At 40.8% G+C, this 13659-nt stretch overlaps 1 protein-coding gene across 1 annotated transcript in view; it reads left to right on the forward strand.

The window, feature by feature from the left end:
* The window catches only part of SAXO1 (stabilizer of axonemal microtubules 1), a 95243-nt gene extending 82753 nt beyond the window's left edge, over window positions 1-12490 (forward strand). The window contains exon 4 of the mRNA XM_039244432.1: window positions 11380-12490. Coding sequence (XP_039100363.1) covers window positions 11380-12383 — 1004 coding nt within the window. The 3' untranslated portion in view covers window positions 12384-12490. The remainder of the gene's footprint in view (window positions 1-11379) is intronic.
* The last annotated feature ends 1169 nt before the right edge of the window (window positions 12491-13659 follow it).

Consider the following 13659-nt stretch of genomic DNA (forward strand, 5'->3'; position numbering starts at 1 on the left):
AAAAAAAAAAAAAAAAAGACAATATGAAGGGCACCTGGGTGGCCCAGTCGGTTAAGCGACCTGACTATTGGTTTCAGCTCAGATCATAATCTCATGATTTGTGAGTTCAAGCCCTGTGTTGAGCTCAGCAGTGGGCAGGTTGGAGCCTGCTTGGATTCTTTCTCTGCCCCTGACCCACTCACTCTGTCTCTGTCTCTCTCAAAATAAATAAATAAATAAATGTAAAAAAAAAAAAAAAAGAAAAAGAAAAAATGGCAATGTGATCTGACCCCTTCTCCACTTAAAATTCCTCAAATAGGACTGATGGATGTGAGGGGGAGGGGGGATGGGCATGGAGGAGGGCACTTGTGGGGATGAGCACTGGGTGTTATGTGGAAACTAATCTGACCATAAACCATTTGTAAAAGAAAAAAAAAAAAAGGAAAAAAAATTCCTCAAATAATCACTATGGTTCTTAGGATCAAGTCCCAATCCTTAACCAACTCCTCCAGTACCTTGCAAATTCTGATATCTCCTCCCAATGCCGCTGGCTCTGGCTTCAAGGACTTCTTTAAGTTTCTTTCATGCATTTCTTTTCTGTGTCAGGGCCTGTTGCACATGCTACTCCCTCTTTTTAAAGCCCTCCTCTCTTCCCCTATCTAGCACTCATCCTTCAACAGGCAGGAGAACTATCATACCCTTCAAAGCCTTTCCAGACTTTCCCCAATACTAGACTATATACATCCTGTTAGATGCTCTAAGAGTGCCTGGTACACCACTGTTGTGTAATTCAGTTTGTAATTCTCTTTTGTTTTGCTTAACATGTGTCTCCTTAGCCAGGCTGCAATCTCTAAGATAGCAGGTATCTGTTTTTTTTCTTTGCCAGTTACCAGCAATAAGGCAGGCCCTGTAAAGATGCTTTACAAAGAAAGCCAGGTGCATGGTGTGGTGGCATTTTTGCCTCTATAGGACTCATTCATCTCCCTTTTCATCCAGTGTTTACAGAAGGCAAGAAAGGCAGTACTATGGACCCTGAAGAAGCAGGAAGGAGACGCAAAACTAGAATGTGCCCTTCTCTCTGATGGGACAGGGAGCAGGGACTCTGATAGGGTACGTCCAGCTATAGACTCTCCTTTCCTTCACATACTCTCTATGAGCCTCCTTGATTTATGAATCTTCCTAAATTGAGGCTTGAGGCTGAATCTTGAGGCTTTTCAGTACAACTGCCTGCTTAGCTCAATTCCCCCTTCTTACCTTGCCTTACGTATAGAGAGAGGTCTGGGAGTGAGAAATGGTCTTTGCCTACCCTAGGGGTTGGCGAGGATGGGATTATTTAAGTAAAAGTCCTCCCTATTCATCCTGACAAAATATCACCACTCAAATATGCAGAAAAAAACCCCCTGATTTAGTACCTGTGCTTTAATCTGTCCCATATTCCTCCCCTTCTCTAAATAGTTACATCTGACCTTGCCCTCTGCAAACCATAGAGTAGTACTCCACTGTTAAAACTGAATCATGGTTGACTTTTCCCTACTGATAAAATTGAGAAAACCTTATTTTTTCTTTTCCATGTAAAAAAAATTCTGACACCTATTAACTGCTTACCTACTTACATGGAATTAATGAACAAATACTAGTTAGGTATCAACAGGACTGCTCAGAACCAGGCATACTCAGATGAAGGAGAGGGGGTTATTCTGGCTATATGTGCACTGGGGTTGGAGTGGATAGTTCTCCTCTGAAATTCAGATTTAAAAACAATTCAGTATGTAGTCAAAGGAAATGCTTTTGTCGTTAGATTTGACCCCTATGTGCCAGTTTCCAACGTATGTGTTTAATAGATTTTTTAGAATAATACTTACCATATTTGACTAGTTTAAACCGTTTATTTGTTGCATGACTCCCCCATGATATAGTGGCTTCCAAAACTGGGCCTTGACTGCCCAACATATGTATTCTCAGCATTTAGCACAGGGCATGGCACAACAAAGATATGTTTAGTGAAGAAATAAATGCATGAGTAGCTCTGGACCATTGTTTACAAGGGCTCCAGGTGACACAGTTTGGCATTAGATTTACGCAAATCCCCATCCAGCCTATTATTCTGTGGGTCCTGGCTAAGAGCAGGTATAAAGCTCCAGGAAGACCCAGGGCATTTACTCTCCTCTTGGGTCAACTTGCAAAACCTCATGCATGTGTGATGGGGCCACACCCTTGCCTTATCTCTTGGTGTATCACCTTTCCCTGGCTTGTCTCTTGTAGACATTTGCTGTGTTCATAAGTCTTTTCCATAGCAACCTTCATGGTTTCCTGGACACACATTGATCCTCCTTCCAAGGGAAAAGAAAAACCAAAGTCCAAGGTCATTAATTATGTGTACTTCAGTGGGTGCCATCTATATTATATGGTCCACTTACTGTAGTTCTACAGGAAAAATAGGCAAACTTTTTTTTTTTTGTTTTGTTTCTATTCTGGGCAGCACCTTTACTGGGGCCCAGAAAACCACCATTAAATATGCTCCAGCAGCATTTGGTTGTAATTTTGACATTTTCAAAACAGTGTGCAATTGGAAAGATTGAAAGTGTAATTACTTGATGCTCAGCTTTATGATTAGGTAAGTTTTTTTTTTTTTTTTTTTTTTTTTAAGATATTTTTTTTTTTTTTTTTTTTTTTAAGATACACTATTGAATGGAATCCCTTTTAAAGAGATTCTTGCCAATTACCCACATGACACCTTGGCCCTGGAGGGCTTTACTGATGACTTTTCAGGCACGTAAATAGTTTGTCATGTGGAATTCTGAGGTTTTCAGGGTCCTATGGAGGTTTTTTTGGTAATACATATTGGGCGGAGGAAGTTAGGCGGATAATAATGTGTTTTTTTGGGTATCAGAAATCACATGAGACAACTTTCAGCCTTGGAACCTGTTTTCTTAACACTTAATCCATCACAGAAGAGGGCCAGAAAAGCCCTGTCCTGCCCACCCCCACGTACCTTGAGGCAGTGTGTAGGCATCTACAGGTAGATGCCCCCATTTTAGTGAGGCCTGAAGTCTGAAGGGGAAACATGTGGTTTATATTCAGCAAGATGGTTCCCTCTAAGGCCCCCTAATGCTTTCAAGATGCTGATAGAGCCATTAATGGCTCTTGGAAAAAGATTAGATTTTCAATTAAAATGAGACCAATTTAAAATAAATAGTCGTTAGTATTATTGGCCTAAAATAAACTTAAGAGTGTGCCTGGGGGTGGGGATGTCATCAGCACTTCCGGAGTGGTGGAGTGAGGAGCTTAGTAAATCCTGTTCCCCAAAAGCAATAATAAAACTGGACAAAACAATAAAAATCAACTATTTTAGGGCTCTGGAAATCAACTAAAGGCATACAATGAATTGAGTTGCATTTATTCAAGAAAAACTGCTAAACCATCATTATAAAAAGTGGGAGTTGGTGGTGTTTCATCCCAGGGCAGCTTCCATTACCCCTGCTCCTCCCAAGTTTGATCTGTGTGGTGGTTCTGCCTGGGTTGACTGTGCTGTGAAAATGAGCAGCTCGGCTCACAGTTGGGGCTAGCTTGATTTGGAGGATAATACATACCCAGAGGTTTCAGTAAAAATAATACTATCTTAGTAGCAAACAAATCAGTGAATACAACTTTTGCAGCTAGTTGGGGGTTTCAGAACTAGTTGGGGTAAGCAATAGATCAGTAGACCAGCTAGAAATCTAACAAGGAAATCCAGAGAATGAGAAAACTTCATGTGGCATAGACGACTGCATATGGGTAAGGCAGTATATAGGCTCAAGAGAGATTAAGAGACAGGACCTAGTTTTCTACTCACCTTCCCTGGCTGATTATGATGCCTGGTTCAGGTATAGAGGAGACCTGAGAAATTCCAGAAGAAACTAAAAGCCAAGGCATAATTGTAAACTGTCTGGTTGTTGACTCTGTCGCCTGACCCACACACATCGTCATTAGCGAAGGGTTAAAGCCTTAATGGCTTAAGGTGTTTAAGCATAATTTTTTTTATCATCATTGGCTAATTACTAAATAATGCTAACTCAGGGTGACTTTCAGGAATCTTGGCTTAAAAACAATTAAAAAAAGAAATTCGGCAAAAACATCAGTGGCCACACACTGAAAGGGAGGTAAGACGCTATAGATTACTGCAGGCAAGTCACCAAACAGCAAAAACAGCTTCCACTGAGGTCGGAATCCAGAATTGCTATAGCATGTTATCTAAAATGTTGAGTTTTAACAAAAAATTGAGACATAAAAAGAAACAGGGGAATGTAATCCATGAACGGGGGTGGGGGGGGAAGCAGTAAATAAAAACTACCCCTGAAGGGGCCTAGATATTTGACCCCACAGACAATATTTCAAAACCCCTATTGTAAATATGTTCAAAGAACAACACTAAACCATGTTTAAAAAAAGAAAACAATGACAATTTCCCATCAGCTAGAGACTATCAATAAAGGGAAGTCATAAAATCAAATGAAAACATGAGTTGAAAGAACAATAGCAACAAAATAATTCCAGGAACTTAACACCAGATTTGAGCTGGCAAAAGAAAGAATCAGTGAAAATGGGGGTAAATCAATAAATGTTATCCAATCTGAAGAACAGGAAAAAAATGAAGAAAAGTAAACAAACTCAGACTTGTAGGACACCATCAACTGTACCAACATACTCATAATCAGAGCCCCAGAAGAAGAAAAAGGCAGAAGAAAGATTAGTCTACATATTCAAGAAGCATAAATAGAGATCCAAACTTAGTCATGTAATAGTCAAACTGTTGAAAGCCAAAGTCAAAGATTTGAAAAGAAGCGAAAAAGAGAAGAAACAACAACAAAACCCCCGTCACATGCAGGGAAATGACCGTAACAACAAAGTTCTCGTCAGAAACACTGGAGCAAGATGTCAGCAAGAAGACCTACTCAAAGTACTGAAAGGAAAAAATCCGTCAACCAAGGATTCTATAACTAGCAAAAGATCATGCCTCAAAAATTAAGAGAAAATAAACACATCACCAGATAAACAAAGACTGGGATTTGCACCTAGCTGACCTACCTTACAAGAAATAAAAAGGAAATCCTTTGAGTTGGATTAATACCTAATGGTAACACAAATCCACACAAAGAAATAAAGAGCACCGGTAAAGGTTATTATGTAGGCAAATGTATATTTTTTTCTACTTTAGAAAACAATTAGGGGCACCTGGATGGCTCCGTCATATTAAACATCTGACTCGTGATTTCAGCTCAGATCATGAGCTCATGGTTTGTGAGACTGAGCCCTGTTTTGGGCTCTGTGCTGTCAGCCAAGGTTTGGGATTCTGCTTGGGAGTCTCCCTCTCCCTCTGCTGCTTGCACATGTGCTCTCTTTCAAACTTAAGAAAAAGATTTTAAAAAGCTAAAAAGTCAGTAATTCTAAAACTCTAAGGATTATACCAGGAATGCAGGTAGTTTAACATCAGAAAATCAATTAATATACCACATTAATAAAGTAAAAGACAAAACCACATGATCAATAGACACAGAGAAAACATTTGACATCTGATAACCATAAAAGCTCTCAACAAACTAGCATTAGAAGGAAACTTCCTCAGCCTGCTAAAGGGCATCCACAGAAAATCCTATAGCTAATATCATACTTAATGCAGAAAGATTGCTTTTGCCCTAAGATCGGGAACTAGTCTAGACGTCTGCTCTCACCCCTTCCATTCAACATTATGCTGGAGATTATAGCCAATAAAAATAAATAAATGCATCTAACTTAAGAAATGAAATTTCTTTATTCTCAGGCAACATAATCCTGTATGTAGATAATCCTAAGGAATTCGCAACTATTAGAACTAATACATAAGTTCAGCAAAAAATATATAATGTATTTCTATATATTAGCATTGACGATCTGAAAATGAAATTAAGAAAAAGTTCTCTTGACAATAGCCTCAAAATTAAACTATTTAAGAATTGTACACTGAAGTTCAAAAACAGTGCTGAGAGAAATTAATATCTAAGTAGACGGTGAGATAATCCATATACATGGATTTGAAGATTCAATACTATTAAGATTGAGCTGCTCCCAAATTGATCTAAAGACTCAATGCTGTGACGATCAAAGTCCCAGTAAACTGTTTTCTCCCCCCAGAAATTGGAAAGCTGACCCTAAATTTTATATATTTAACTGAAATAAATCAGAATAGCTAAAAATTTTTTTTGACAAATGATACTGGAACAATTGAATATCCACCTGCAAAAGATGAACTTAGGTTTTTACTTATATCATGCTAAAAAATCAGAAAAGATCAGAGACCTAACTGTAAAAGCTAAAACTCTAAACCTTTTAGACTATGACACAGGAAAAAATTAGACCTTATAAAAATTTTAAACTTCTGTGTGCTTCAAAAGACACTGCTAAGAAAATGAGAACATAAGTGATAAATGGGAAAAAAAATAGTTACAAGTCACTTATCTGGTATAGAACTTGTATCCAGAATATGCAAATAACTCATAACTAAATACTAAGATGACAATTTAAAAAATGGGCAAATTACTTGAAAAAGAAATTTTACTGAAAAAAGATATATGAATGGCTAATAAGCATATGCGGAGATATTCAACACTGTTACTTTTAAATTTTTAAAACTTCTGGGTTGTCTGGGTAGCCCAGTCGGTTAAATGTCCAACTTCTCATGGTTTGTGGGTTTGAGCCCCACGTTAGGCTCTGTGCTGACAGCTCAGAGCATGGAGCTGCCTCTGATTCTATGCCTCCGCTTCTCTCTGCTCCTCCCCGGCTTGTGGTCTGTTTCCACCTCTAACATTTAAAAAAATTTAAATTTTAAAACTCTTAATTGAAGTACAGTTGACATATAAAGTTAGTTAAAGGTGTATAACAGTGATTCAACAATTATATACATTATAAAATGCTCATCATGGTAAATGTATTACCCTATTGGGGATGATATAGTGCTCTATTTTATAGTTTTCATCTCTGTGACTTCTTTTTTATTTTTTTAAATAGTTTATTGTCAAGTTGGTTTCCGTATAACACCCAGTGCTCATCCCCACAAGTGCCCTCCTCCATGCCCATCACCCCCCTTTTCCTTCCTCCTTTCCTTTCCTCTGCCCTTAGTTTGTTCTCGGCATTCAGGAGTCTCTCATGGTTTGCCTCCCTCCCTCTCCCCCACTATTTTCCTCCTTCTTCTCCGCCATGGTCCTCCATTAAGTTCCTCCTAATCCTCCTATATGTGTAAACATATGGTATCTGTCCTTCTCTGCCTGACCTATTTCGCTCAGCATAACACCCTCAAGTTCCATCCAGGTTGCTACACATGGCCAGATTTCATTCTTTCTCATTGCCATGTAGTATTCCCATCGTATAGATAAACCACATCTTCTTGATCCATTTGTCAATTGATGGACACTTAGGCTCTTTCCATGTTTTGGTTATTGTTGAGAGTGCTGCTATGAACATTGGGGTATATGTGCCCCTATGCATCAGCACTCCTGTATCCCTTGGGTAAATTCCTAGCAGGGCTATTGCTGGGTCATAGGGAGTTCTATTGTTAATTTTTTGAGGAATCTCCACATTGTTTTCCAGAGGGGCTGCACCAGTTTACATTTCCACCAACAGTGTAGGAGGGTGCCCGTTTCTCCACATCCTCGCCAGCATCTAGAGTCCTCTGATATTCTCATTTTAGCCACTCTGACTGGCGTGAGGTGGTATCTCAGTGTGGTTTTGATTTGTATTTACCTGATGAGGAGGGATGCTGAGCACCGTTTCATGTGTCTGTTGGCCATCTGGATGTTCTCTTTAGAGAAGTGTCTGTTCATATCTTCTGCCTATTTCTTCTCTGAATCATCTCTGTGATTTCTAACTGGAAGTTTGTATTTCCTTCCTTCCTCCCTCCCTCCCTCCCTTCCTTCCTCTCCCTCCCTTTCTTCCTTCCTTTCTTTTGTTCTTTCTTTCTTTAGTTATTCCTTCCTTTCTCCCTCCCTCCCTCCTTCCCTTCCTTCCTTTCTTCCTCTCCTTTCTCTCTGTTCTTTCCTTTCTTCCTCTCCTTTCTCTCCTTCTTCTCTTTCCTCCTTTTCTTTCTTGGTGGGAGGAAGTTTGTATTTCTTAATCTCCTTCACCCATTTTGCCCAACACTCAAAATGGCAACCACCATTCTCCATATTTAAGAATCTGTTTTTGTTGTTGTTGTTCATTTGTTTTTAAATTTTTTTCAATGTTTATTTTTGACAGCAAGAAACACACTCACAGAGCACAAGCAGGGGAGGGGCAGAGAGAAGGGAGACACAGAATCCGAAGCAGGCTCCCGACTCCAAGCTGTCCACACAGAGCCTGACATGGGGCTCAAATCCATGAACCATGAGATCATGACCACATACATGTGAAATCATATGGTATTTGTCCTTGTCTGACTTATTTCACTTAGTATAATATCCTCTAGGTCCATTCATGTTGTCCTGAATGGCAAGATTTCATGGACAAGTAATATTCCACTGTGTATATATACCACATTTTCTTTATTCATTCATCTATGAATGCACACTTGGATTGCTTCCATATCTTGGCTATCTTCAGTAATGTTGTAATAAACACAACTATTACTGGTTCTTAAAAAAATTTTTTTAATGTTTACTTTTAGAGAGAACAAATGGGGGTAGGGCCAGAGAGAGAGGGAGACAGAGGATCTGAAGCAGCTCCTTTTTGAGAGTGGAGAGCACAATGTGAAGCTCCAACTCAGGAACTGTGAGACCATGACCTGACTCAAAGTTGGATGCCTAACCAACTGAGCCACTCAGGTGCCCCTGACTGGTTCTTTTTAAAATATTTTCTGTGTCTTTGTTGAAGTTCTCATGGGAAGCTCTTCTCTAGAAGTACCACTACTTTGAACTCTCTGTCTGGCATATTGCTTATCTCTGTTTTGTTTAGCCCTTTTTCTGTGGTTTTGTCTTGTTCTTTCATTTGGGACATATTGCTGTGTCTGGTCCTTTTGTTTAACTCTCTGTGTTTATTTTTATTATCATCATGAATTATTGGAGAAATTTAAATCAAACTGCAGTGGGATCCCACTAAACACCTTCTGCGATGTCTGTAATGAAAAAACAAGTGTTGGTGCAGATGTGGAGAAATTGCTGGTGTTAATGTAAAATGGTACTTCCACTTTGGAAAAGTTTGTACTATCTTAAGAAGATAAACAGATATGCCATATAACCTAGGTTATACCATTTACCTATCTACCTAAGAGAAATGAAATCTATATCCGCACAAAGACTTGAACATGAATGTTCATAGAAAATTTCCTAATAGCCAAAAAGTATTAAAAAAACCCCAGTATTCATCAATATTTGGATAAGCAAAATTTGGTGTATCCATATAATGTTCAGCAATAAAAAGGAGTGAACTGATCCACGCTACAACAGGGATTAATCTCAATTATGTTACATGAAAAAGCCAAATTCAAAACACTATTGTGCAATTCTGTTTATAGAAAATGTGCATTTATAGAGACCAAGAGCAGATGGAATGGTTGCCTGGTAATGGTAATAAAGATTAATTACAGATGGGTTTGATTGATCTTTTTGGGGTAGAAATGTTTTATAGCTGGATTTGGTGATGGTTGTACAGGCCTGTAAAAGTTACTGCATAATTAAAAAATGTAATATGGTGCATTTTGTTTTATACAGATTAAATCTTGGTAAAGGTGTTTAAAAAAAAAAGTGTGCCTATGGAGTCCATGGGTATTGGCTATATACAACCAGGGCCCTTGAGAAGCTGCTTTTGTACTAACCCTTCATAAAGCTGCAAAAAAGAGAATTCCCTGTGGATTCAGAGGGTCCACTAGCATTTCATATTGGTTACTTTTAGATCTGGTAATTCATGGGCACAGTGGGTATACTGTAGGACTTGGGTGTGAGCCCAGTATTACAAAAAGAATGGGAGCAGTATCAAAGTGAGTGAAGGACATGGTTTGCTCTCATGTTTTTCTCACTTACATTGTGAGTTTCAAAGTTGCCCCTTAGATCTGTGTGGGGAAGTTACTTTAATAAAGTCTCTTGTGCTGTTTGAGGACAGAACCTCCTCAGGATGCATGGGGGCCATCCTTAGGGCAGATTTTCTTTGGGTGCAGACCTCTTGGCCATTCCAGTCCGCTAGCAAAGGTTCCTCTTGAGGCAGACATCTTGTCTGTTAGATACAGGTGGCCAATTCTTTCTGTTCTTCAAACATTATGAAATTTTCCTCCTCCTGCCAATATTCTCTGATTAGTTTTCACTAGCCTTTTCTTGAACCTTCATTATTTCTAGATATACAGTGCTTCTAACTGTAATACAGGCTGTCAGAAGAGCATACTTTGGAATCAACTATGTGGTTTCAGTTCCAACTCTTAATTCCCTAGCCATGTGACTTTTAGAGAAGTTTATTAGCCTCTTTGAGTCCTGCTTTTAGAAATATGTGAAACAGAGATAATTACACCCATCACAAACGGTTATTGTAAGAAGGAACAAGGTCATGTATGGAAATTCCTGAGCACAGTTAGCTGGTATATAGTCCATGTTCCTTGACTGTCAGAGGCAGGGAGTGGTGTGGGTTCAGAGCTTGGATTCTGGAGCTGGATTCGCATTCATGCTTTTCTACTTCTAGCCAAGTGACCTTGGCAAAGTTCCCTACATTCTCTGTGTCTCTGTTTCTGCATCTATAAAATGGGAATATTGAAAGACCCACCTGATTAGGTCTGTCTGAAGATTAAATGAGTTAATATAGAAAGTAGTTAGGACATTGACTATCACATGATAAACTCGATGCAGGTGGCCGCTGCTATTCTCTCACCAGCCAGTACAATGCCCTTATTCCCTGGGGCAGCATATTTTATTTCTATGGATTAAATGTGTAGGTTAAAGGATACAATCATGGTCACCCTACGGATGGGAAGGGAGGTCTGTTTGGACCGGCTGGTGGCCCACCAGTGGTGGATTGTGAATCTCCTGTCCCACTACAGCAAGCATATCTTCCCAGTCTCTCTGTGCTGATTTAGAAAGGGTCCTTCCTCACAGAGGAACAGAATTGTTCTTAGATCAGGGTAAGCCAGTGGTTGGACTCCTCATCTGGAATCAAATCCCTAGGTCTTCCCACAGCTGTGGACCCTCTAAAATCCCTGCATGCAGCATTGTGGGTTATGAGGAGACTCCTATAAATTTATCTGTTCTGAGCAGTAACTGCAAGTACCATAATGTTGAAATATTAAGTCCTTGGTTGAGGCGGTGGTAGGAAATATTCTTCCTTTGTCTCAAGGACCATCTCAGTGGAGACTGGTTTAAGGCTTTGGAGCCCCTTAGAATACATGTAGCTTATGTGGACTTGATTTATAAGTCATTACCACTTCTACTTTATTTTTAGCTGATTATTTACCCTGGAACCAACCAAGACGAGAGCTACTTCGTCCAGCACACCACTACCAGCCAGCATCAACCAGGTTTGATAGTAGAACTACACACCAGGATGACTATTCTGTAAAGGGCCTAGTGAGCACCACGAGCTGTAAGCCTCTGGCCATGCCCAAGCTCTGTAACATACCCCTGGAGGATCTGACTAACTACAAGATGAGCTATGTGGCCCACCCAGTGGAGAAGCGCTATGTGTATGAGGCAGAGAAGTTCAGACCCTCTACAATCCCCTTTGAAAGCCTTACCACCCATAAAGAGTCTTACCAGGGCCTGATGGGAGAGCCAGCCAAGAGCTTGAAACCTCCAGCCAGGTACTGTGGTTTAGAAACGCCTTTCTCTAACACCACTGAGTTTAGAGATAAGTACCAAACTTGGCCAACACCCCAGATATTCTCCAAAGCTCCTGTCCCCTATGTCCCTCCTGAAGAAAAGATGGACCTTCTGACAACAGTGCAGGCCCATTACACATACCCTAAGGGTGCCCCAGCTCAGTCCTTCCGACCGGTGCTCTCAATCAAGAAGGGTGGCCACTTTGAAACCTCCACTACCACCAAGGACGACTACAAGCACTGGCCTGGGATACACAGGGAGCCAGCCAAGCCCGTTCCCCAGCTGAACCTTCCCACTGAGCCCTTGGACTGTCTGACTACCATGCGGGCTCACTATGTTCCCCACCCACCCATCAATACCAAAAGCTGTAAGCCTCCTTGGGCTGGCCCCCGAGGAAATATCCCTGTGGAGGGCCAGACCACATACACCATCAGCTTTACTCCCAAGGAAATGGGCAGGTGCCTGGCTTCATACTCTGAGCCTCCTGGCTACATCTTTGAGGAAACGGATGCTTTGGGGCACAAGATATACAGGCAGGTTGCCCAGACAGGCTCTCAGCAGAACAGCCGTCTTAATGTAGGTGATTCGGAAAACCCTAACCAGCAAGAGTTGGCAGTGTCAGCCTGATTTTAAAAAACTGTTACTTAGAAATTGCACAATACTTTTAAAAGCAGATGATTGAGAGTTATTCGTTGGCCAAAAAAGAATTCCCCAAAATGGAAAAAAAAAAAAAAGTCTTCATCATCATTTCCAAGATACTTGAATAAAATGAAAATCGCTTGACTCAAGGAAAATGACATTTAATCACTGGCTAAATACTCCCCTTAACCCTTCCTTTGCTGCCTATCCCCCTTGGACCCTTACCCTGTGCTGATGGAATCAAAGCTGGTCTCAAGGGTTTCTCTCTGAACCGGAAGTATTTTGTGAATTTAATCATTGCATGGACTGACATTGTAATTGACCCTTGCCAAGTTTGAAGTGCTAAAGAATAAACTTTATTTTAGGGGGGAATGGATCTACAGGTCTGTGTATTCACCCCTTGTGCTGTCTCTGCAGAGAGCAGACTGTGTTCCTTGAGACATTTGGGGAGACTTTAGACTACAGCCCCCATTGCATCCCAGTACTAGTGAGAATACCTTGTCTCCGGTCTGGAGTTTTGTGTTCTCTCTTTCCATGGCTGCTTGTCAGGCATCTCTTCTACCTTTTCACACCATGACATTCCAGCCAAGAATAGTGCTGTCTGAATGGGCATTGGGTCTGTTTAGTCACAGGAAATGGAGGGGGTGGGGGAGAAAGAGAGCCTATGGAAGTCCCAGGGGAACATGGACCTGCCAGATCTCTCTTACCCCAACATTAGTGCTGGCTCTGATTCCAGAGAGTGGAGGCAGAAAAAGGGACCCTTCTCAAACAGGTAGTTGGCAGGCACCCTGTGGGCTGTAAGCAGAAACTACGGGCTCTTCTAAGTTCTTGGAGCCTGGACAAATTGCTCTATGCTGGGCTGGTTTTTGGAAGGCTAGACCTGCTTTTCCTTAAGATGACAGCTGTGACCAGACTTGTGACAAAGCTTGACATAGTGATGAGTTGGACCCTGTCTTGGAGAAAAGCTGGAGGTTTCTCCTTTGGGTGTAAGGCTTGATTCTAAGGCTAGGAGATTTAGGCGATTTTTTTTTAACAGTTTATTTTTGTTTGTTTATTTTGAGAGAAAGAGAGACAAAGTGGGGGAGGGGCTGAGAGAGGGAGAGAGAGAGAATCTCCATCAGGCTCTGCACTGTCAGAGTGTAGCCAGACATGGGGCTCAAACCCACGAACTGTGAGATCATGACCTGAGCCGAAACCAAGAGTTGGACGCTTAACCAACTGGGAGCCGCTCAGGTGCCCCCTTTTGTTTTGAACTGGAAAGAAT

The sequence above is a fragment of the Hyaena hyaena genome, unplaced genomic scaffold, assembly GCF_003009895.1.
Source record: "Hyaena hyaena isolate Hyena2069 unplaced genomic scaffold, ASM300989v1 scaffold_240, whole genome shotgun sequence".
Lineage (NCBI taxonomy): Eukaryota > Metazoa > Chordata > Mammalia > Carnivora > Hyaenidae > Hyaena > Hyaena hyaena.